The sequence below is a fragment of the Mus musculus genome, chromosome 6, assembly GCF_000001635.26.
Source record: "Mus musculus strain C57BL/6J chromosome 6, GRCm38.p6 C57BL/6J".
Taxonomy (NCBI): domain Eukaryota; kingdom Metazoa; phylum Chordata; class Mammalia; order Rodentia; family Muridae; genus Mus; species Mus musculus.
The window spans coordinates 56,122,926-56,149,132 of record NC_000072.6 but is presented as its reverse complement, the minus strand read 5'-3'; the positions used below and the strand labels follow the sequence as shown (position 1 = coordinate 56,149,132).

General features: G+C 40.6%; 1 protein-coding gene across 22 annotated transcripts in view; it reads left to right on the top strand.

Annotated features, from left to right (window-relative positions):
* Positions 1 to 26,207, top strand: part of Pde1c (phosphodiesterase 1C) — a 582,713-nt gene that overhangs the window by 503,378 nt on the left and 53,128 nt on the right. For all 22 annotated transcript variants that reach the window (XR_003956167.1, XR_003956169.1, XR_003956168.1 and 19 more), the window contains 5 exons: positions 6,958 to 7,039; positions 9,622 to 9,742; positions 11,613 to 11,788; positions 22,053 to 22,274; positions 26,064 to 26,141. Coding sequence is in view for 15 of the 22 variants with exons in the window: in XM_006505730.4 (XP_006505793.1) it covers positions 6,958 to 7,039; positions 9,622 to 9,742; positions 11,613 to 11,788; positions 22,053 to 22,274; positions 26,064 to 26,141 (679 nt within the window). In the remaining 7 variants the exon portion in view is untranslated. The remainder of the gene's footprint in view (positions 1 to 6,957; positions 7,040 to 9,621; positions 9,743 to 11,612; positions 11,789 to 22,052; positions 22,275 to 26,063; positions 26,142 to 26,207) is intronic.

Below are 26,207 nucleotides of genomic sequence, written 5' to 3'. Positions count from 1 at the left end.
CCCTTCTGATTCTCCTGTCTTTTATATTGTATGTGATTTTTTTTTTGAGAGAACAGAAAAGATTTGGAGTAGGTTTGTACCACGGACTGGTCTCAGTTGGCCCCCCCTCAATCTGTGGGAGAAATCAGGGTCCCAGTACAGGTGGACAGGGAGTCAGCAAAAAAGTGACAAACAGACACGAACACAAGGGAGTGTGGTATCTGAATGTAATTTCTGAAAGCAAGCATCATATTTTTAATACAGAAGAAAATAGGGAAGTTAGGTGACACATCAGCAAGGTACAATGAGGTTACCGGATGCTTAATGACTCTTACACAAAACAGAGGAATGAAAACGCAAAGACTGTCAGAAACTGGGCAATAAAACAACTGAGACAAAGTCAGCTCTATCTAAGGTCAGCTATTGTCTTAGAAGCCAGGTGTGAGGTCTTACTCCCTGGGCAAGGGCTTTCAAGCCCAAGCCATAGTTCTAATTAAGGAGTTCCACTCTAGCTAACCTTCTCATGAATAATGCAATACTCTAGTTCCTCCTTAAACCACAGTCTGATCTACTTCCTAAACCATTGTAAATTCCTGTATAAGGGAGTGACTCAGCTTTTATTCTAAGTGATTGTGTATGTCTGTATGGGAGGGAACTTTCTACTAATAAGTAATGTAGTCTGCCATACATAACTATAATAAGAATTCTAAACTTACTTTGTTAAGCTTGCCCTGAGATTTCTAACTCTATGTAATAGATAGTATTGCCTGATTTCTTTCACCTATCTCTCTTACAATACTAGAGGCAATTCTGAATGTTACTGAATAGCTAATATTCTTCCTGAATTCCAAGCCCAGGGTTGGCTCAAGGACTACCTAGGGCATTGGTAAAGGCCAGGAAGCAAAGTTCAATTTTGCTTAGGTATTTGGCAAGTCATTGCTTAGAGGCACCTATAATAAAACAATACTGAAGAAAGCACATAGATCCATTCACTGACTAACGCAAGGACAAGTTTGGAGCATTAGTTATACAGGATGCCATAGTTCCAGGAGTCTAAGTTTCAGTGAACTTTTTGCCTCAGGACTGCGTCCAAGTTTTTAGGCATGTCACACGAGTCACTACTGGAGTGGGTGTGGCAGGTTTGAATGAATATTCTTAAGAACCTTTCAGCATCAACTATCCTATGTTCTTTTCAGTGTTTGTGGGTGCCTGTCTACATATGCACACCCACCTTTACCCTAAGCTTATGTGTTCTGTCCTTATGTGGACTGTTCCTTTGTGCAGTCATTACGTGGGCTCCAGAGTAATTCCCAGGTTCCATGATGTGGAGTGGAGTGAGGAGTGGGCATGGGAAACACAGCTGTGACTCTGATGGGTGTACAAGGACAACCAACTACAAATTCATCCTTCACTGAGGGCTTTTCTCTAAATATTCACCCCCCCCCCTTTTTCATATGCTTCCTTTGATATAATTTTGTAAAAATACTCTACCAGGCTAGAAATATTCAGTCTGTGGCCAAAGGGTAAATCATGGCCAACTCACGTGAGATTGATATATTGAAGTGGTTCCATTTTGAATTATGAGAGTGTATGAATTTGTTAATATGTGAACATTATCTCCTCACTATAAAGACAACCTTGTTTGCTTGCATATACCCATACTCTCGAATGCAATGAAAATGTGCTAGAGGCAATGTAGAAATAACCATATTGGATTTTTTGGCCTATCAAAGGTGGAGTGTTAACCCACTGGACTGGAACTGAGTTCAGTGACTATAACTCAGTAAAGTATTTTTTATTGACTTAACCCAGATGCCAAAGCGTGGTAGGAAACCCATGAAGGAGCAGTGCTCACCCAGATCTTAATGATAGCTTTAAAATTGGACAGCTCACATGGGAACACTCAATGGGACCAGAGAGCCTTTAAAGATGTATTCAGAATGTTGGGCTATATTTCAAAATAACAGCATAGCATATTGTGGACATGGTCCAGGCATTCTTGCTCTTCTGAAAGAGGGAGTTACACATTCAGCTTCATAACCATGTTTTACAAACTCCATGCCATAGCCACGGGTGAAACACTGACTTTGAAGAAGTATGTTTGCCTTGGTAAGTCCTTCTTGTCCTGAAGACCTTCAAGGTCTGTTTCCTTTGCACTGCTGTGCGTTTTTACATTTTCAGGATATCTCATCCTGTTCTTTTCATTTCTTCTGTCTGTGGGTGTTTCCTCATCAGTGAGTTTGTTTTCTGACATATATATTGTTGAACTTTTCCTTTCCCTCCCCCTACAAGATTGTGTTGTTCATTTTACAATTATCTTTTCTTTATCAATACCTTAATTATGGTTTTCACCATTATTTATTTCATTTACTTTTATTTTTCTAACTCTCCAAGGATGAAACTCACTTCATCTGCTTTTCCTTTCACTTGTTTAGAAAAATAGAAGCTGAATAGTGTTTGTTTACTTGTGGGAAGCTCGCTGCTCTGACAGTGTGCTCCAACACTTTAATAACTGTTCTTTAATAGCTGTTCTTTCAAACTGGTTTTTCTTTTTCTTTAGTCCAAGAGTTACTTCAAGTAGAGTATTTTCCAAACATTTCTATATTTTCAGTAATATATTTATTCACTTTTCTTTTTATTTACCAAATAGTTTGTTATTATTTGGAGACTAAATTAAGTTTATGTAGTATCTTTGTGAATGTCTGTGGATCATACAAAACGCTCGCATTTTACTTTCAGCCAAAACCCTGTCAGATGTGTCTGTGTAACAGTTAACCTTCTGCTCCTGTGACAAAACACCTGGGAACATGAGTTTCAAAGAGGGAAGGTTTATGTGGACTCACAGTTACAGATGTTTCAGTACAGAATTAGCCAACTCTGTTGTGTTTAGGTCTTTCACAAGGCAGAAACATCAAGGTAGACTGTAAGGGTAAAAGAATAGTGCTCTCCTGTCGGCAACCAGAAAGCCAAGAGAGCCAAAGTAGAAAGTTCTGAATATAAGAGTTATAACCTTTAAAGATGAGCCCCTGGTAACTCACTTCCTCCAAGCACATTCAGCTATGAACTCATCAGGCCTGAGTCCATTGTACCCTCTGGGGACCAAATCATCAACACATTCTACATTCAGTCATAGTGGTCTGCCTTCTTCATTGTGTCAGTTAAATATCTTAGATTTACATACGTGAGTCTCACTGGGCTGATAGTTCTCATACATTCTTATGTATGCATTAGAACTTTTGCTCCATAAATGCTGATTTTGTGTCATTTGATTCTTGGCTCTTTGTAGGTATTAGGCCCTCATAGTATGTGATACCCCTGATCAGCAAAAAGCCTCCTCTTAGAAGTCTACTTTTTTCTTCTGCTAAAATCCTTATCTGACTCCTTGGTGACGTTACTTAGAAATAAGCATCCAAGTGTTGAGACAGTCTTGGCTGTAAGCTCCTTAAGTTTTTGAGCGCTACTGGTAATGTTCATTACAATTATAGTGTGCCTGCTGGAACAAATTCTCTCCATGTTTCTCAACACCTGACTTCAAATATGGCTACCTTCATGGCAACAGTAATTCTTTTTTTTTTTCCATTTTTTATTAGGTATTTAGCTCATTTACATTTCCAATGCTATACCAAAAGTCCCCCATATCCACCCACCCCCACTCCCCTGCACACCCACTCCCCCTTTTTGGCCCTGGTGTTCCCCTGTACTGGGGCATATAAAGTTTGCAAGTCCAATGGGCCTCTCTTTCCAGTGATGGCCGACTAGGCCATCTTTTGATATATATGCAGCTAGAGTCAAGAGCTCCGGGGTACTGGTTAGTTCATAATGTTGTTCCACCGATAGGGTTGCAGATCCCTTTAGCTCCTTGGCTACTTTCTCTAGCTCCTCCATTGGGAGCCCTATGATCCATCCATTAGCTGACTGTGAGCATCCACTTCTGTGTTTGCTAGGCCCCGGCATAGTCTCACAAGAGACAGCTACATCTGGGTCCTTTCAATAAAATCTTGCTAGTGTATGCAATGGTGTCAGCGTTTGGATGCTGATTATGGGGTGGATCCCTGGATATGGCAGTCTCTACGAGGTCCATCCTTTCATCTCAGCTCCAAACTTTGTCTCTGTAACTCCTTCCATAGGTGTTTTGTTCCCAAATCTAAGGAGGGGCATAGTGCCCACACTTCAGTCTTCATTCTTCTTGAGTTTCATGTGTTTAGCAAATTATATCTTATATCTTGGGTATCCTAGGTTTGGGGCTAATATCCACTTATCAGTGAGTACATATTGTGTGAGTTTCTTTGTGAATGTGTTACCTCACTCAGGATGATGCCCTCCAGGTCCATCCATTTGGCTAGGAATTTCATAAATTCATTCTTTTTAATAGCTGAGTAGTACTCCATTGTGTAGATGTACCACATTTTCTGTATCCATTCCTCTGTTGAGGGGCATCTAGGTTCTTTCCAGCTTCTGGCTATTATAAATAAGGCTGCTATGAACATAGTGGAGCATGTGTCCTTCTTACCAGTTGGGGCATCTTCTGGATATATGCCCAGGAGAGGTATTGCTGGATCCTCCGGTAGTACTATGTCCAGTTTTCTGAGGAACCGCCAGACTGATTTCCAGAGTGGTTGTACAAGCCTGCACTCCCACCAACAATGGAGGAGTGTTCCTCTTTCTCCACATCCACGCCAGCATCTGCTGTCACCTGAATTTTTGATCTTAGCCATTCTGACTGGTGTGAGGTGGAATCTCAGGGTTGTTTTGATTTGCATTTCCCTGATGATTAAGGATGTTGAACATTTTTTCAGGTGCTTCTCTGCCATTCGGTATTCCTCAGGTGAGAATTCTTTGTTCAGTTCTGAGCCCCATTTTTTAATGGGGTTATTTGATTTTCTGAAGTCCACCTTCTTGAGTTCTTTATATATGTTGGATATTAGTCCCCTATCTGATTTAGGATAGGTAAAGATCCTTTCCCAATCTGTTGGTGGTCTTTTTGTCTTATTGACGGTGTCTTTTGCCTTGCAGAAACTTTGGAGTTTCATTAGGTCCCATTTGTCAATTCTCGATCTTACAGCACAAGCCATTGCTGTTCTGTTCAGGAATTTTTCCCCTGTGCCCATATCTTCAAGGCTTTTCCCCACTTTCTCCTCTATAAGTTTCAGTGTCTCTGGTTTTATGTGAAGTTCCTTGATCCACTTAGATTTGACCTTAGTACAAGGAGATAAGTATGGATCGATTCGCATTCTTCTACATGATAACAACCAGTTGTGCCAGCACCAATTGTTGAAAATGCTGTCTTTCTTCCACTGGATGGTTTTAGCTCCCTTGTTGAAGATCAAGTGACCATAGGTGTGTGGGTTCATTTCTGGGTCTTCAATTCTATTCCATTGGTCTACTTGTCTGTCTCTATACCAGTACCATGCAGTTTTTATCACAATTGCTCTGTAGTAAAGCTTTAGGTCTGGCATGGTGATTCCGCCAGAAGTTCTTTTATCCTTGAGAAGACTTTTTGCTATCCTAGGTTTTTTGTTATTCCAGACAAATTTGCAAATTGCTCCTTCCAATTCATTGAAGAATTGAGTTGGAATTTTGATGGGGATTGCATTGAATCTGTAGATTGCTTTTGGCAAGATAGCCATTTTTACAATGTTGATCCTGCCAATCCATGAGCATGGGAGATCTTTCCATCTTCTGAGATCTTCCTTAATTTCTTTCTTCAGAGATTTGAAGTTTTTATCATACAGATCTTTCACTTCCTTAGTTAGAGTCACGCCAAGATATTTTATATTATTTGTGACTATTGAGAAGGGTGTTGTTTCCCTAATTTCTTTCTCAGCCTGTTTATTCTTGGCAACAGTAATTCTTTAAGTAGTTTTTTTGTTTTTTGTTTTTTTGTTTTTTGGTTTTTATTGGCTTATATATATTTTTGTCCTTTGGCCTTATGATAAGCCGTTTAGATTTGGGGCTATTATCCCACATTTAACAGATGGAAATTTGTGAAATAGCAAAGGTTATGGACCTTCCTAGGACCATACACCCATCAGCAACAAGGTAGGATTCAAGCCAGACTTGTAGCCGTTATCCAGTGTAAGTTTTGCCACAGTACAGGGGAACACCAGGACCAAGACGTGGGAGTGGGTGGGTAAGGGAGCAGGGCAGGGAGGGGAAAGGGAACTTTCAGGATAGCATTTGAAATGTAAATAAAGAAAATATCTAAAAAATAAATAAAGAAAAAAAAGAAATAGTGCAATCTACTGATGGACTGCTGAGATATATTCTCCTTCCTCTGGACATGGCAAAGATTGAACTTCTGCTTCGTGGTTCTCAAAGCTACCTCTATCAACGGATAGACAACCCAAGCTGCTTGTCCCATAGTGCTTGTGTTAGAGAGGTGCTTTTTAGTTCCCTAAAGACTGTTCTGGCCAAACAATTATACTGTGTTGCTGTCTAATAACTGGCTCTTACTAGTCCACTTTTCACAACAGACCAAGCATTAGGACTACAAACACAGAAGCACTTACTCCCGTTGTGTCTGGCTTTAGGTGACGTTAGGGGACAAAGCTACATGAGTAAGTTTGATTTTCCTGTTGGACACTGCTCACCACTGGGGGTTCAGTTGCTAGAAGAAGGCCACAGGTAGCCGCAGGAAAACCATGGGGAACACAGCCATTCTGACTGTGATGTTGGCTCTAGGCCACAGGACACATGGATTGCTGCCTAGTTTTCCCTGGGGAACCTATTGCAGGCCCACTAAAACTTTCTTTGGGACAGCATGAGCCTTTGCATTAAGAGGGAATGATTGTTCCCCAGAAGCCACCACTACTTGGTGTCTTTTGTTTAGAGAAGTAGGTCCCCCAGGACTTATTACGCAATGTAATAGTAATCATTAAGATAAAAATAAGTGGCCTATGCAGTAGCTGGCGTTGTAAATAGATTCTGAGCAGCTCAGCACACTGTTCTTTTGTTCACTGTGACCTTCTGTTTTTCTAGGGTGACAGAGAAGCAGAGCTGGGGCTGCCATTTTCTCCTCTTTGTGACAGAAAGTCAACCATGGTTGCTCAGTCACAAGTGGGTAGGTATTTGCCAGCTGATTGGAAGGGGCATCAGATGATACATATATGTAGTGGTCGGGGCCACTGAGCTTGGGGATCCCAGTTGGGGCTGGGTCTCACTGCTGCCAGCCTCTGGCAGGGTGGAGTCCTGTCTTTCTCTATGGACTGTGGCTGGTTCTGGAAGAGATTGCACAGAGTCACCCTGGGGTCTCCATCGTTTTTACCAAAAGGAAAGAGAGCTTCAACTTCCCAAGGAGATGGCCATGCATACCGTAGTTAGGAAGCCCGGTTTGCTTCAGCTGCCATTGTGCTTCAATACGAGAAGAAATCTTACCACCATGCTTCTTCTGTCTGCACTCAGGACTTAACATTTTACAATGGAATACAAAGATAGTATATGGGGAACAACAATATGAACTAACCAGTACCCCCAGAGCTCGTATCTCTAGCTGCATATGTTGCAGAAGATGGCCTCGTAGGCCATCATTGGGAAGAGAGGCCCCTTGGTCTTGCAAACTTTATATGCCTCAGTACAGGGGAATGCCAGGGCCAAGAAGTGGGAGTGGGTGGGTAAGGGAGCAGGGCAGGGGAGGATATAGGGGACTTTCGGGATAGCATTTGAAATGTAAATGAAGAAAATATCTAATAAAAAATTGAAAAAAAATAAAAGTTTTTAAAATAAAAAACAAAACAAAACAATAAAACCCAAAGACAGTATATGAGCCTTTAGACAGAGGTGGTCCACATAGTAAGGAGTCATATTTGAGCTATATCTGAGGAAGTATTCAAGCAGTGTCTAGGTAGGTTGTAATAGATATTGGTGCATGTTGGCAGTGGCTTAGTGGTAGATAAAATGACACTGCAGATGGGAGATGGAGAAAGCAGAGAGATTAAAACTGCTTAACATGGTCAATGAATTCTCTGTAGCTCCAGTATGGCAGGAGCAGTGGGTAGGGAATTTGATACAGAAAGAGACATTATAGAGAGAATCAGGCAAGGATTTTACATTGTGCCAAGAATAGCACATCCATATATTTTCCTGTAGGAAACGAGGGCATATCCAAAGAATTCTGTGTATCATCAAATACTGTCATTTGAACTCACAATTAAATTGTAGTGAGCTGCAAAACAAATTTTGTTAACAGTGTTAATGATCAGATGAACCGTTCTTCCCTTGTGGGTTACATTGCAGGATGTTTGCTATCTTTCTCTGCTGAGTGTCACCAGCATCAGTAGCATTATTGCCTTAGTAACTGTGGAAACTACATAATCATTTCCCATTTCCAGATACCCACTCAGAGGAGTGGGCAGTGTCCCCCTTATTTAATTTCCTTCCTTACATGTGGCTGTGATGAGTTAGTGCCAGTGTGTGTTTATTTTCACCTAGTGAGTCATAAATACTCATCTAGTTTTCTCTTTTTGGTGTGTGTGTGGCAGGGGAGGGGATGTTATTAATATAATCACTATATGTCACTATATGCTGGCTTTTACTACCACCTCAGTATGGCCATCTTAAAAGGTATCATTTCATTAATGACGCTAACCCAGTTTTTAGCCCTTTTCTTCTCACTCTTCCCATCTCCTTCTGCCTCTTCTGTCTCAAGTTGGCATCTTGTAGTCCATCCTCTGTCTTCTCTCATTTCTTCTGCTTTGCTGCTGGAGCCTCCTGAAGAATCCCTCTCAAGCCACCCTCCTGGTTGTGCTGGGCCATGTGTACCTCTGGTAACCAGGTTACAACAGCTCTGCTTCTCCGTTTCTTTAACAAGACTTTCCTGCCTCAGTCTTTCCTACTCACCGCCTCTTCGTGCCTCTTGTTGCAAGAACCATATCAAAGGAACCTTGAATATATCACAAAGATGCACAGACTTCTTCATGCCAGTCCAGTACTCCTTCAATTCTAAACCCCAGGATCTTCCTTCCTTAAACTATGGATAACTGGCTCTCCAACCCTCTTCACCCCTCCCCCCAAGTCCAAAGCATTCTTTACACCTAATCATCCCTCAGACAACTTTTGCATGCTTTCCCACTTCCCTTTACCCAGAGTGAATAGCCACATCTCTCTCGCCACCCATCCTTCAGCACTCAGCTCAAACAACACAATCTCCACACAACTGTTCACTGGTCTCTATGGGAGCAAAATGTGTCCTCTCCATTCTCTTCTGTTTCTTTCCTAGGAGCCTTCTTCTTGGCTTCTCCTTTGGCCCTGCAGAAATTCTAGGGGTCATTTTTTGTGCCCACTAAATCTTACCTATAAATTCCCTGAGGGCTGCTCAGTTGAATTATTCATCTTCAGCCTTTTACAAAACACATCACAGTGCTTATTACATAGCAGGTGTTAAATTGTATTTTTAAGCATTAAATTGAATCACTTATTGAAAAGTCCTGAGGAAATTATATAGGGGAAATGAAACTGACTCATGGCATCAGTAAGAATGAGACTAACTAGCTCTTGGCAGATTTGGAGCTCCTATGTAGATGTGGTGTTTTGTTTGCTTGGTTGTGTTTTTGTTTGTTTAAGGAAAGACTAATTGGTTTCTAGTGGAAAGCCTGGGCTGGTCCCTGTTAGCATGTTGTTATCTGAGTCATTGCTGCTTCTCCATAGGTTTTATTGACTTCATTGTGGAGCCCACCTTCACTGTGCTCACGGACATGACCGAGAAGATTGTGAGTCCATTAATTGACGAAAGCTCCCAGACTGGTGGGACAGGGCAGAGGAGATCAAGGTCAGTGGGGAAAGTTTGAAACCTGGTGGCGATGGAAATCTCTTGTTGGGGATATGTGTGGTATCACAATGAGCTGTACCTCTTTTACTTCTTACAGGGGGCAAGTCTACCTCCTTTTCTTTCACAGGAGTTGAGATGATGCTATCTATGTTCTCTAGGCTGACCCATAACAGGTCATGCAAAGTTAGAGCAGAATGCCCCTAGTCTCAGAAATCTTTGTTTCAAGCAGCACTGATGACTATACTTCTGCTGTGCACAGTCAGCCCTTGTTCCTGATCATGTAGATGATCATGCTTTGGATCAGATGTCTTACAAGAGATGAGGCCGACTCTCATCTCTAAGTTTAGAAAAGAAATTGGAATACAGATTGTAAAAATATACAGCACCTCAAATTTAAGTGTTTTCTAGTGCCATGGGTCATAGCATAAAGCATAAGGATATCATAGTAAAACAGTAGAGATCATGCTATATAGCCTGTTGTCGGGCTTAAAATCCTGACTCCATTGCTTATTAACTTGTGTAGCCCCTGACAAGTCAGCTCAGTGCCCTAGTTTCATTCCCTGTATCTGCAATAAAATATTGACAGAATCAACTCTAATGGAGGGTTTATTTGTTGTATAATTCCTGGTTACAGTCTTGCATTATGGGGAAGTCAGGGCAGTAATTTGATGCAGCAGGTCACATCCATATTCAAGACCAAAGAGAATCAATGCGTGTATATTTACTCCAGTTGACTTTTTTCTTTTTTATACAGTCCAGGACCCAAACCTATGGAAGTCCCAAAGTGGGCTTCATCTTTCTACATCAATTAATATAATGAAAATAATCCCACATACATGTCCACAAACAAGCAAACTGATGAACATGACCTAGATAATTCCTTGTTGAGACTCTTTTCCCAGTTGATAGAACACACTGCACATCATTATTAGTGATCCAAATAGGATCGTAAACTGACCCCTGCAGAAAATTGTAATTTTCTGTATAGAATGTTGAAGACAAAATGGGTGTAGAATACCAGACAACTAGATAAGTCATAAAGTAATAAATTTCACAATTGTAATGGAGAGAAGGACTAGCCACATTAAACATCACTTGTATGAGATGCTGAGAATTTTGGATGCTGCTGCTTGTAGCTGTCTCTGGTGAGAGCTATTTGATAATATGGTTTGTACCTATGTCAGGCAGCCAGAGGGTTCCTCTCACTTGTCAATTTCTCTAATAAAGGGAGAAAAGAACATACACTGGATTTCTGAATTGACTTTTCAAGGTTGTATTACTACAACCCTGCAGGTGCCAACCTGTAAATGCATTGGAAAGGAGGAGGACAGAAAGAATTTTTAATATTCCTGCTTTTAGTCTATTCACACTAGTAACATCCATGTAAATAGGACAGACCTTCACCAACAAAGTGTGCCTTTGACTGTAATAGTCCAACACCTAAGTTTATTACACATCTTTATATGGTTTGTGTGGAGATGCATACCATAAATTAATAAAAGACTTACCTTTATGGATGCTTAATTTATAAAATTTCACTTTGTAACAATTATATGGTTGCTAGATAAGCAATTAAACTAACTAACTAAGGATGGTTAATATGAGTATACATCGAAGATGCTAAAACTGAGGACAGAGCCCCTGGCACATGAACATGCAGTGTTGTGGTTTTTCCTGCCAAAGCTCTGAATTTCATATCATATTATATGTGAAACAGAATCTCCACAAACCCCAGGGCCAGGGAGTTTCATGATGATAGCTCAGCAAATCCCACTTAGCATTCTGTGGCCTCTCCCACTGCTTGCAGGCTTGCATGCTGCAGATGCTGACACTAACACTCATCTTTGGTATGATTTCTTCTGTTCCCCAGTTTGAACAGCATCAACTCATCAGATGCAAAGCGATCCGGTGTCAAGAGTTCTGGGTCAGATGGAAGTGCTCCCATCAACAATTCTGTCATTCCTGTTGACTATAAGAGTTTTAAAGCCACTTGGACTGAGGTGGTGCAGATCAATCGGGAGCGGTGGCGAGCCAAGGTACCCAAAGGTAATGTGCTCTTCAGGAAGAATCTTCTACAATTATCCAGGCAAACTCGGTGCTCACTTGCAAAACAAGTGGCTGCCTTCTATGATTTATGGGCCTTTTAAGCATGGCACATTGCTCCACAGACTGGGTTCTGACTGCTGAATACTCCCATGTGATAATTATTATTCTCTTGAATGCTGAGTGCATGGCAGGATATGGCTGGCCTCCAAGCCAATTCTCCCTTTCTGTAACACACCTAATCCTCTTCTAGTGTTAGTACTGGGGTTAGTACTTCTTGGTCTCTGCTAGGCTATCTTGTTTTACTTTTCATGTCAGCTGCCACAGCTGTAAAGCCTTTCTGTCGTCTACCTTAGTAAAGCCTGGTCAGTAGCTACTGTCTGCTGTGTCATGGTATGAGAAGCCTTAGTATTCTTCCAGCAACTTCCTGTTGTATGGATGGCTTTCCTCTATTCGTTCCCAACCATGAAACTGACTGATGCAGTTTTTGTTTTGTTTTGTTTCTGTTGTTGTTTTGTTTGGTTGGGTTTGGGGGAGGTGATAATAACTTGTAAGTAAACTGAAGTTTCCTGAAGCAAATCTCATCAAAGTTCAGGTCAGAAAGCTGTGACTCTTGCTAATATGCACAAAAAATATAAAATGTCATGCCTTGGGGGTTTTAGTTCATATATTCACATGTTTGCTTTTAATATTGACCATGACTGGCACATACAACATGATCACACTGTTTAGATGGAGAGGCACATGTATATAGGGAACACAAGCCCGAGTAATATGAATCTATGATGGCAGATCTCAGGGAGATTCAAAGATGTGAATTAGTTCTTGATGTTCAGGGATGGGGGTGATGGTAGGAGACTTTGTAGAGGTGAGCTTTCAATAGCAGTCAGTGTCTCCTGTCACCTGTTGTGTGCCATCCACTTTGTAGATTCCATGCCCAGTGCCAAAGGCTATTGTGGATATCCCTATCCTCTGGGTCCATTGGAAGGGCATTTATGTTAGAGTTTGATACAGTGGATGAGGAAGAATGAAGACCTTGTATGTAGCAACATCCCTGAGCCCCAAACCCTCAGAGCAGCCAAGATTCTTGAGGCCTTGTCCTCAAACAACACCTGCACTGTTCTTCTGCCTGGGTCAGCACATGTGGAAAGAAGGTGGGATGGCAAATGCTTTGGGATATATTCTGTTGCTATAACAAAGTATTTGATACTCACTTATTTTACAAAGAATTAAGAGAATGGTGTTGGTATCAACCTTGCTTGCTTCATGGCAGATGGAGTTACATGAAGAGTCAGAGCCAGTGTGCAAATTTAAATTCCTATTCTCATAATCCCACTAACATCATTGTGGTGTCCCTACCCTCGAGATCTGGCCTAGGCCTCGTTATATCACAGAGCTCCTATTCCAATCAACCTTTAAATTTAAGGGTTGAGGTTTTGATAAATGAAAGCTAGAGGACAACTCTAAGTCCTAGCGTTACATTTGTGGATTCTGCAGTCCCCATGCTAGATAGCTAGAAGCATCTAGCAGCTGGACTATTTCAAAGGCTAGACACTGACTTGCCATCAAAAATCCTGAAAAAATAATTCAGGTAAGACAAGGAGTTTAAATTTATAGTGTTCTTGGGGCATAACTAGGTCATTATCTTCTGGGGACAGATGTTATACCCTGAGCTATGGAGGGAACCAACACCTGTTCTATATTTTAATTGTAAGCACTGAGGGTCTATTCCAAAGCTTCGAGCAATTTAAATCCTCTGTGTTGGCAGGCTACTGCACCATTGGAAGAACATTCTCCCATGATTATTACACCTGAACACCTAATTTCTGACAACACACAATTTAAGGAGGTCATTCAAAATCATTTGTTTGCAATTATCTTGGTTACTGAAATTACCTCCTGAACTAATCACCTGGGGAAACATTAACTGGCTTTTTTCCCAAAGAATAACTGGTCCTTTCAAAAGGACAGAGAAACACCCCATCATTTTACAATGCACTAGCTTTGCAGGTAGAGATACAGAAACTATTTTAAGCAGCAGGAAAGGACGTATCCCTTAACCCTGCTTGGAGCCTTTGGGAAGACATCCAGTAGGTAGAATTTGAAGGACACTGGGATTTGCTTGAGGATATTAGAAATAGGAGCTGGAGGGGTAAAGAAGATACCAACATAGTAATACATAATAAAGGAAGTCTTCATGGTGGTATGTGTTTGTGATCTCATGATGGGGAGTAGAGACTGCTCACTTGGGCTCACTGCCCCCCTAGCCTAGACCACATGAAGATCTGTATGTAGGTCAATGTAGGTCAGTGAGAGACCCTGGCTTGGGATGGAGGTAAGTACTACGTGAGGAAAATACACACACACACACACACAGAGAGAGAGAGAGAGAGAGAGAGAGAGAGAGAGAGAGAGAGAGAGAGAGAGAGAGAGAGAGAGAGAGAGAGAGAGAGAGAAGAAAGAAAAATATATACACATTGTACTGGCTAGTTTTGTGTCAACTTGACACAGCTGGAGTTACCACAGAGAAAGGAGCTTCAGTTGAGGAAATGCCTCCATGAGATCCAACTGTGAGGCATTTTCTCAATTAGTGATCAAGGGGGAAAGGGCCCTTGTGGGCGGGACCATCTCTGGGCTGGTAGTCTTGGGTTCTATAAGAGAGCAGGCTGAGCAAGCCACGGGAAGCAAGCCAGTAAAGAACATCCCTCCGTGGCCTCTGTATCAGCTCCTGCTTCCTGACCTGCTTGAGTTCCAGTCCTGACATCCTTTGGTGATTAACAGCAAGGTGGAAAATGTAAGCCGAATAAATCCTTTCCTCCCCAATTTGCTTCTTGGTCATGATGTTTGTGCAGGAATAGAAACCCAGACTAAGACAAATACGAAAGCAAAAGGAACACAATCCAGCCCCTGGATTATAGATAATTAGGGGCCTATAGCTTAGCTATGGGGGCCACATTTAGCAGAGAAATGGAGAACTGAATCCCGGCTTACAGGGTTTCATCCTGGCAGGTGCTTTGAGACTCCCTTCTGGACATGGTCATTCAACATATTATCTCAGAGTTAGCACTAAGAACTGAAGAATGTATGGAGAGCACTAAGGAGCAAATCTGACTTAGTGTTTGGTAAGAGGGAGCTGCTATTTACATATATTACAGAGGAGGGTCGGCCATGTGCAGCAGGGTTAAAACACTGGCTGTGACAGTGTCAACTCAACTCAGCTTGCACTTTAATCCCTGAGCTGTGCTGTTCATAGTGAAGAATTCTGGTTTGCAGTTACATTGGTAGTGGTCAGTCTGAGTAAATGATCCCCGACTGTTTTCCTTATTGACTTAAAAAAAATACCAAAGGACTCTGTTTTTGAGACAAGCTATCTTCCATAGACCTTTGAACATGTGCTGTTAGGTTTAAGTGATGTTATCCAACCTGATTTACCAAGTTATGTAGACCAGAATACTCATTAGTTATGAAAGAGTTAATGGTTTGAATAATCTTCTGAGTCAAGTATCATTTCTACCCTAAAACTTACAGGTATAACAGTCAATCAATATAGTTTGTATTTATTAATTTCTATCCAATATTTAATACATTTACGTATTTATTTTCTACTAGTGAAATATGTTTAGTCCATAAATGCTGGACTATTTAAAATATCGATGTAGAAGAGAATAAAACCATTCTAACTCATCCAAATGTCAGTAACTCTTGCTGATGCTCTGAACCAACCTAGTTTTGCTCAGTTGTGTATACACATAGTAAGCTTCCCCCCGACACACACAAATAAATATTACAATGAAATGTCATTTACATTCTACTGTTTTTTTCCCACTGTGGTCATTTTATCCTGATGCTGGATATTCAGATGCAATGCTGTCTAGAATACAATCATTGAGCTACTCCTTCATTGCTGAGTGTTACGGTTCCAGGGCATTGCTGCATATAATGTTGTTATAAATATGAAAAGTTAAAAAACTCCATGGGGTTCTTCTGTCAAGAGAGACAAGAACTTTAAAATCTTTGAAACCAAATTCTTCACTGGCTTTTTCTTAAAACTAAATTTTCTCTCTCAGATGCAAGAAGAGTGAAACTGTCTATTTCTCTCCATTAGGATACCCACATTCTTATTGTTGAGTCATCATAATATTTACATATTGAGGAAAATATTTTAGTTGTAAAGTATCCTGAACTTTCTACCCAGCCACAGACTGTCAGGTTTCATAGGCTTTGCTGAGTCAATATTATACCACCTACATCCACCCTCCCACAAACTTGCTTTATGTTTCTTTATTGGACAGTGAGTCTCAATAAACATAATAACAAATCACTATGATATATAGTGAGAATCTCTGCACTTGGGAAATTTGTTTTTGCTTGCTTATCAATAGCACTTGGCTTTTGTTGACTACTATGGCATTCCCTGCTTGGATTAGAAGAACAACTATGTTGTTTCCCATCCAGCTTAGCTTTGCACATTTATTTTTTAAATTTTTAGATTTTCTTTTGTACATGAGTGTTTGCCTGTATAGATGTATATGCACCATGTGTATGCCCGGTGCCCTCAAAGATCAGGAGAAAGGGCCAGGTGCCCTGAAACTGGAGTTAGGGTTAGTTATAGAACAACACATGGGAGAGAAGCAAGTGCTTTCAACTCCTGAGCCAACTTTCCAGCCCAATACATTATTTTTAAACATTTGTTTTCATTTTTATCTTTAACACTTATTTCTTTTTTAAAAATAAACTTTGTACATTTATTATGTATCATTGACACATTTTCCTCAATTTTAGATTTTTAACATTGATTGATATTTCCTATCAGCTAGTATACTTAGGAATCTGCTATAAAAACATCTTATGAACTCTAAGGCATGCCCTTAGTGCCCTCCTTATTTCTGTATGGAGTGTAATAGACAGATATATACATACTTATATTGGCAGGTTAGATTCCTATCTCTTAACTCATTTCATATTACCATCCTTTCTCCTCCATCTCTTTCTCTCCTGTTTAAGTCAGCAGTTCAGAGTAAATTAAGGGAGAAGTAGCCTAGTGGAATTTCCACTAACAAATTTATAGGATTATTACTTAGGCATATTGAAGCAAGATGAATAAAGACACAAGTGCATTTTTATGACTGTGTAGACATCCAATGTGAGAAATCCCAGATCATAAATGAGAAGAAGTACAATTTACAGATCCCAAGGGCTCTGTCATACCCTAACTCTTCAGCTGTCTTTCATTGGTTATTTTCTTAATGAGTCACATCAACCAATGACTGGCCCAACTTGTGACCCATCCCATGGGACAGAGCCAACCCCTGACACTATTAATGATACTCTGTTATGCTTGGAAACATGAGCTTAGTATAACTGTCCTCTAAGAGGCTTCATCCAGCAGATGATGAAACCAGATGCAGAGACCCATAGCCAAACATTAGGCAGAACTCAGAAGTCTTATAAAAGAGTAGAAGGAAGGATCAAGGGAGCCAGAGGGATCAATTATACCACAAGAAGGCCTACAGAGTCAACTAATTTTGGCCCATGGGGCTCACAGAGACTGAACCACCAACCAAAGAATATGCACGAGCTGGACCTTGGACCTCACATATATGTAGCAGATGTGCAGCTTGGTCTTCATGTGAGCCCCTGAACAATTGAAGCAGAGGCTTTCTTTGACTCTGTTACCACCCTTTGGATCCCTTTTCCCTAGCTGGGATGCCTTGTCTGACCTCAATGGAAGAGGGTGTACCTAGTACTGGATGGATTGGTACCCATAGTTGGGGGGGGGGGAGTTCTTTTTTTAAAGAATAAGGGAAAGGGGGAATAAGGGAGGGAGTGTGTGAGGCAGAGACTCAGGGAGGAGAGCTAGGGGGCTAGAGTTGGGATGTAATATGAATAAATAAATTAATTAAGGAAAAAGGAAAAGAAAACAAACCATAAAGTTTACAGCCTACTAGTCAATAAGCCTTGGAATGATGCTGAGGTGTCTAGATCTAAGATCCAACAAATAACTTCTCTGTATCCATGCCACCACTGGAACATGTGGGTCTGTGAAGATTATCAGTGTCTCACCAACTTCCTCACCATAGAATGATAGTATCTATACTAATAAATTCACCCTAAGACTATAAAGGAGTCTGATTGCAGATGGAAAAAACCAACCTCGTGGGGATGTCATTTTAGTCTTATATGTGTTTGCAAGAGTCTCGCTATCTTCAGTAGTATCTCTGTACACTCTATGGGTTAATGTCAACAAGTTCTAGGCAGAAGGTGATTAGACAAGCCAAAGAGCATTGTGGAGTCTTGGCTAGAATTTACTAGAAGATTGTTGCAGAGAAGGGACTCACACTGTGGGCCAGTGTGATCTGATCATGATGTAATAAGAGCTACCGTTTGTTAACTTAAAATAGCTTTTGCATGTCAGCTGCACTTGAGCAAAAACAGATTTACTTCCCAAATGCCTTCTCCCCTTCTCAGTTGTTTTTGTACATCTGTGGAAAATTGGTCTGACTCACTTGTCAAATGAATATTTCTTTCTAAGATAATATTTTATGGTCTTCCATAGTAAACTACAATTAAACAGCTTCAGATTTTATTTAAATGATTTTTGGCTTGGAGATATTTTGAGTGTTGGAAGTTTTCCATGTATTCTGTAATGAGTCTGTGAAGGTAGCCGTAGCTAATCTTCTCTGACAGTGCATTCTAAATATGAATGACTCTGCCTCTCCTTGTTTGTGTTTCCTTCTGTCTTTGTTTTTTACAAGTTATCTTTTAAATACAACAAAATAAAATATAATATGAAAAAATAAAAGCTATCACATTGGGGTTGGATAAGACAAACAGAAGGAGAAGAGCCTAAGAGAAGGCACACGCATCAGAGACATACCTGTTTCACATTCAGAAATCCCATTAAAAACACTAAACTGTAAGCTATAATATAGACACAGAGAACCTGTGGCGGGTCTGTACAAGGAAAGTGCATGCAGCCTTGGTCTCTGTGAGTTTGTATGAGTTTTGCTCATGTTGGTTTGGAGTTCCTTGTTTTTTTGGTGTTCTTCATCCCCTCTGGCTCGGACACTCTTTCTGCTGCCTCTTCAGCTTGGTTCCCTGAGCCCCAAGAGAAAGGGTTTGATGGAGACATCCCATTTAGGGTTGAGTGTTCCAAGGTCTCTCACTCTCTGCATAATATCTGTCTGTGAGTCTCTATTGTTCCCATCTGCTGTAGGAGGAAGCTTCTCTAGTGATGGCAAAGCACTGATCTATGAGCATGGTAAAAAAGAAAAAACAGTCATCTTTTTATTTGCCTTTATTTTAAGTTAAAGAAGCTAATGCCTGCCTATTATTCCTTTTATAATAGGGCTGGAGAGTCTCTATGCTTTGGTGTTTCATCATTCTAAGGTGCTGGGTTGCATTGGTAGTTGATGTAACTCGTATGCATGAATGACATCTCGAAGCTTCATCAAGTTTCAAGAAAACATGATGTGTGCTATACACCATGCCAAGCAATGATGAACATGACATTTGACCCTCTCCTCAAAGCACCTAAAGATACAAGAAAGCCTTAGTGAATGTCCTAGGAGCCCCTTCTGCTTGGCAACCTGTTGGGAATGGCAACCCACCATCTTTTAAAGGGCATTCTTTCACTTTTTAGTTTACATTTTTGTTGAAGTCAAAAGATGTTACTATCCTGCATATGAATATGATACTTATTTTTACAGAGATGTTTTTATATCCTCTCATTGTAAATTGTAAGTACATCTTGTTGAGAAGAATGTCATAACACACTGAATGACAAATACTTAGACTTTACATCAGAGCTTCTTAGCACATGCTGTGTGCCAAAAATAAAGATGTGAGATATCCTATTCTGTCCTATCCTACCCTATTCTATCCTGTCTGATCTGATTCTTCTCCTTCTTTTAGAATCTGGTTTACTTTGTTTGAGACGAGGTCAGGTCATTGACTTGGTTGAAAGAATGAATGAGTTAGCAAATGGATGGGTTGGCAGATCAATGAAATGATAAATAAAAAGCTCATGATATGTTAAAGATAATGTCCATAATAAACATGTGCAAGGACCTGCCAAGTAAAAAGAAAACCAGGCCTCGTGAACATCCACAGAATACATGGCATAGAGCTGAGTGAACCCAACCTGGGCCTGACCAGGACACAGAGTATTTTAGCAGCTAACACTGAAAGACTCCGAGAGGAGCCCCGCGCTCAGGCCTTAGGACAATAGCGGACACCCAAGAGCTCACGACAGACCGAGCTTGTTGCAGACCACATGAGGCTTTATTCGGGGAAAGCCAGAGCTCTGGGGACGACTCATATCCCACGCAGGGGTAGAGGAGTCAACCTGAAGGGGAAAGAGGTCCCAGTTTTTATAGGCCCTCAGGGGGGAAAGGAGAAGGGGGAGAGTAGGGGATTTCCAGATCTAAACAATGTCTATTCTCAAGAAATGGGTATGGGAGGGGTACAAGGAAAGAGTCTAATGAAGGTGCAGCAATGGGCACACACCTGGTCAGAACATTGGCAGACACACAGGTTCAAGGAGTGGCCAGAGCATTGTGCACCTCTATTTTTCTAAATCAGTGAAGCTAGTTCTGCTAACACTGACGTCTATCTTGCCAATTTCAGGGCTTCTGTGTCCTTTTACATTCTGCCAGGATCTTTCAACACAAAGTGAAATATCAGACACACAGTCTCTCTGGTGTCCATTAGATTAAAGCAATCATCCTGTATGAAAACAACTCAAAGAACAATACTAACTCAACAGGAACACAGGGAGCCCCTGGTAATGAGAGGTAGGAAAATTTTCACTCATCTAGAGAAACATGCAATAATGCTTTTCACAGAGCAGCCTAAAGGTATCAGGAGTGTCTTTAGCGTGAGCTCGGTGGGGCAAGTCCCTAGCACTTACAGGGTATTTGGCTATGTGAGGGGTCTTTCACTTATGTTTTCTCTTCAGTTGAGACCCACCATTTGCCCTCCAGCTTCCATTATCTTATCTGTGCCTGTTCTTGGTTATTTGAACATTTTATCTGTGATTAACTCCTTGTCAAATCTCCTTTTGGGGGGCCAGTTCAACATCCATCTAGAAACATAACAATCGTGTTCTTCTCACAGCCTTCATGCTGTCTTGTTTCTTGGATAAATGCTGCAGTTTTTACAGATTATTCCTTGCTCTGCTTCTCATCGCTCGGCACTTGGTCAAATGCTATCTTCCCAAGAAAGTCTTCTTCACCCTTTTGTCTAAAGCCACCTCTTGCCCTATGCTATGAACCATCCTGTCCTGTTTTTTCATATTCAATTCTTGCAATAAACTTAGAAAATCCAAGATTATCTCAGCCATTAATTTTCCTTAATTATAATCTTCTTCATACTTCTGCCATGTTTGTCGCCGTATCTCCAGTATCAAAAATTGTTCCTGACAATAAAGCTGCTCATTAAATACAAGTTGAGTGAAAAAGCCAATCTTTTCATAAGCATGTGACCTATATACTTATACTGTATTTTCATTAACTAGTGAGACAATCAGTGACATTAGAAATAATATAGATACTCAGTAAAAGTATGGACCCAGAGTGAGTATATGGCCATACTGAAGGCCACCTCTCTTCCTGAGGACAGTTAAGTACCTCGGGCTGGGGGCTTGTTTTTAGCTTTCTGAAGTTTGACCCTAGTCTAGTTCTAAGTTCACTAACTGGCTTGAGTTTGGACTCTTCTAATAATGGTTATTTTCCCCAACGTTTTATTGCATAGTCAGTTGTCAAGGTTTCTACTGTAAGTGTTAGGTAAACCTCATAAGATGCTGTATTTTATTTTATTTATTTTATTACTATGGCTGGGGAGAGTCTGATCACGTCTCTCATTCTTCATTAAAATATGACCATAAAATAGGGTCACAGGACAGTTTTTAAGGATGAGCAGGAATAAGCTTTGAAGACTGCTGACCATAGTGCATGACATGGGAATACACGCACTAGAGGTAATCAGCAGTAACAACAGCAGTGTGCATGCCATCACTCCCATTATTATGTTCTCTAGTTCCCTCCTCTAACTCAGTGCTTTTAGAAGTAGCCTATCTTATTATTACCCTAAATACACATATAAATCTGACTTGAAATAACCAAGAATATATCCAACACTCTCAATAAAGCCCTTAGGTCCTTTCAGTGTACTGGTTCCCATGGACATTAGTCTTGATTATTTTTCCAAAATGGAAGTTTTCCTAATGGTAGATCTCTCTTTCTCTGTCTCTTTGCTGTGGATACAGAAGAAAAAGCCAAGAAGGAAGCTGAAGAGAAGGCTCGCCTGGCTGCTGAGGAAAAGCAAAAGGAAATGGAAGCCAAAAGCCAAGCTGAACAAGGCACAACCAGCAAAGGCGAGAAAAAGACATCAGGAGAAGCCAAAAGTCAAGTCAATGGAACACGCAAGGGTGATAACCCTCGTGGGAAGAACTCCAAAGGAGAAAAGGCAGGCGAAAAGCAGCAGAACGGTGAGGAGGGGCTGCTTGGAAAAGGCTCTCTTTGGGGTGATAATGATGTGACAAACAGAAACTTGTCTCCTTCCCTCTGCTGGCAGCTGACATGGCTCCCTTTCCTTCAGAGATACAGTCATGATCCCATCCTGTGACCACCCACTTAGCTCTACTTTCTAAAACAGTACACATCTTTCTGGCCCTTTCCTGATGCCCTGGAGACTCTCACATGTGATGCAAATTCCAATTAACTAGCCCAGCACAATTTAGATTCTTATACTCATTGTCAAACCACCCAAATAAATTTTCCATCCCTTTAACCAGGCCAGACTCCAGTGTGCAGGAGCCCTATTTCCAAACTATGTATCTGTATATTGACATAGGCTTAAGCACACACATTAGGTGACCAGTCAGCCTGGTTTGCTGTAGATGAAGACTTCCTGGGATACAGATTTTCAGTTCTAAATTCAGAATGGTCCAGGTAAACTGAGGGCAATGAGACACTATCATCAGACAGTTGGTGTGGTGAGTTCTTATATTTAATGAAGTGAATATTTATTAACAACTTTGTGTCATCCTCTATATTAGGTCTGGAGGATTTAGGAGTGGAAAGACTATGGAAAGTGTGTGTTGTCATGGGGATATAGTCACCCTCAAATGTAATTCTAAAGGAATATGTATGTGATGCAGACAGGAGGGAGGGCAGAGTAGCAGATACAATGCCCAAGAGTCCTACATAAAGGAAGACGTTGTTGTTGGTAGTTGAAGTAGTGGGATGAGGCGAGTGGCTGATGATTTTTTGGAAGAAGGTGGATTCTGGTTTTTAAGAGTTTTAGTTTGAGAGAGAAAGGCTTCACAGACAGACACATTAAGATAGTGTAAAGGCATAGAATCAGCCCCCTTGCCTACACATATGCAGGATGTTTACCTCCTGCAGGTTGCAAATGCCAGGCTGTGACTATATAACTATATGACAAGACATCTTTGCAAACAGATCTAGGCTCAAATCAGTAACTGTCAATTTATTCTTCTGGTAGACCTTAGACTACATAACCTTTTAATCTCTGTATAAAATATATATCAAACCTGTTCAGAGCCTTGGCTACTCGTGAGATTTCAGTGATCATGGTAGTCAAGACATTGAGAGAGACTGCCTTAAAACACTAGGTTGGTGGTACCTGAGGAACACCAAAGGTTGAGTTCTGGCCTCCACAGGTATGCGCACATATGTGCATCCACTCCGCTACATGTATATACACATATACACAGGTACACATACAAATTGTAACATTGTAAACATAGTTCCATGTTACATATAGAAAAATTGAGACTCAGAAATGAAAAGACTTAAGCAACCATCAAATAGAGATCCTTAGCTTCTGGGAATCCCCATTTTCTGTTTCATAGCCAGCTTTTCCTATCTGCCAAGTCCAGTGCTGTTAGAAAGAGGAAGGGATCAGAGGAATGCAGAGCCCTGTCTGCTGTCTAGCTGACAGGGATGCTACATGCTTTCTGTAATGTGTCAGATGGTGAATCCTTTGGACCTCACAGCCCATGTATTTCTATCACAGCTATTCATCAGCTTAGGATAGTTCATGAATAGGTGAGGTTGTGGTCCCCTAGGACTTTATTTTTAGAAATTGAAGTTTAAACATGATATAATGTTCATGTCAAATGCTTATTTTGAATCAGCCCTTTGTAGATACAAAAGTCATTCTTAGTGTGTTCATACAAAACTGGGCAGTGGCATTATGCCAGCCCCTGGATATAATTGGTGACAGGAGCCAATGAATACAAACAAAATTAATATAATCAACTTTTCCCCATACCCCAATCCTTACTCCTATCAACAGGTTTTCAACTCTATTAAAGCTTGGAGAGAAGGCAGAACATTAATTCACATTTAATACTTGAGGGAAAACTTAAAAGACACAAATGAGGACCCCAAACCTTGCTTGGTGTCATAGCCATGTTGTAAAGTGAGAAGCAGTCTACCATTCTCCTTTAACATTAAGTTTGGAATGAGAAGTATAGAAAAGAATCAATTTAGAGCCATAAGAATGGCAGAGGGTAGTTGGGGACATGGATACAGCAGCCTAATTAAGATGATTTAGAGCTGCTTAGACGGCACCTTCATCCCGCTTGTAGAGCACCAGCTCCCATCTGCAACTGTTCCATGTACAGCCCATGGGAAGTCACCTAATGTGTTCTGTTCCAGGAATGTTAGCAAACAGGTATGAACTGCTTTCTCTTCTATGTGGACCGCAAAAGTATTTTCTAGAATAGGGCTGAAGGCTATCGGTTAGAGATCCCACCCCCTTGGTGATTAAAAGAGTTGCTAAGCCTTGTTTTCCACCAATGCAACTTCTCTGTGAGCAGTCCAGCTAAGTGGGGGTGTGTGCTGATTGCCTGTTACCTCCATAGACATCTGCTGCAGAGATAGCTAAAGCTCTGGCTTAGAACAACATGGTAGGCCTCACACTAGGAGCATGAAATTTCACATGGGGAAGATGGACTGTAGAAAACTGTTAGAGACACTCAGTCCATCTCTAATGTTCTTAAACAGAGAAAGGAACTCTAAAAGAACTTTTTCGTTCCCTGGCGTTCAGAGGGTTCTAATCATATCCTCCAGCTAAACCAATCCTAAAAAGATCCTAAACACACCTTCTAAATCCTTCCAGACAATCTGTTTATCCCACTTCAGTATTAAGAGTTAAATTAAACCTTACAAGTTAGCTCTAACAGGTGGATAACCAGATTGTCCCCTAACTTGCTGACTCATGGTTTGGGGGAATACAGTTGTGCTTAAATTTCTATTTCAAGTCTTTGATTCATACATATGACTGTAAAGCTATTTTCTAAGTGAGAGATTTTGACTTTACAGGTTGCCAGAAGGTCATGAGCATTGTTCTTTGATTATAAATACTTTTATGCCTTTTTCATAACAGCCATGTTTTAACACATTTCTAACACATTTCTAAAATGTTTATAAATACCTACTTCTTTGGATGCTCTTAAAACCATCTTGTTTTCTCTAGTTCCCTCATCAATGCATTATATAAATTCTTCACATATGTTTGCTCACATTTGTAAGTGTAGCCTTTTTAATTTTTGGAAATGATATTTTGTCAACTTCATTAATAGCACATATAGAGTCTGCTTAAGATAGAGGGCACAGTCTATAAGCAATACATGACATTGTACATTTACATAGCTCAAGTACATCTGTCCATCTACCTATATGTAAAGTAGACATTATTGGAGCTGGAGAGATGACTCAGCGGTTAAGAGCACTGACTGCTTTTCTAGAGGTCCTGATATCAATTCCCAGCAACCACATGGTAGCTCACAACCATCTGTAATAGGATCTGATGCCTTCTTCTGGTATGTCTGAAGACAGCTACAACATACTCATATACAATAAAATAAAAATAGATATTATTATCCCCACTCTGCCGATAAAAAGCTAAAGCATGGCTATTAGTTAATATAATTAACTAGCTGTTAATTAGAACTTTCATGTATTCCAGTTTTTTCCTCACTTCACAGCCTAACAACAAAACCAAACTGTGTTTCTTAGAAAAACACAACTGACTTAAGTACCAGCCTGTTTGAGTGGATACTTTAATTTTAATTTCTGACTATAATTCAGTTTCCAGAATCAATCATGTGATCACAAATGATACTGATACTAGGGTGTGTGGTCGCTCATCCTCTGTGCTGAACCAGGTCTTGTCCCGGCAGGATTTTAAGTTTTCCTACCTCCCCAGCTGCACACATTCACTTTGTCATGCTTATTGCTTTCAGGTGACTTGAAAGACGGTAAAAATAAGGCAGACAAGAAGGATCACTCCAACACCGGAAATGAGTCAAAGAAAACAGATGGTAAGAGTGTCATTCTCGCCACTTTTCCATAAAGTATACAACTCCTGCAAACTTGTTAGCATTGTG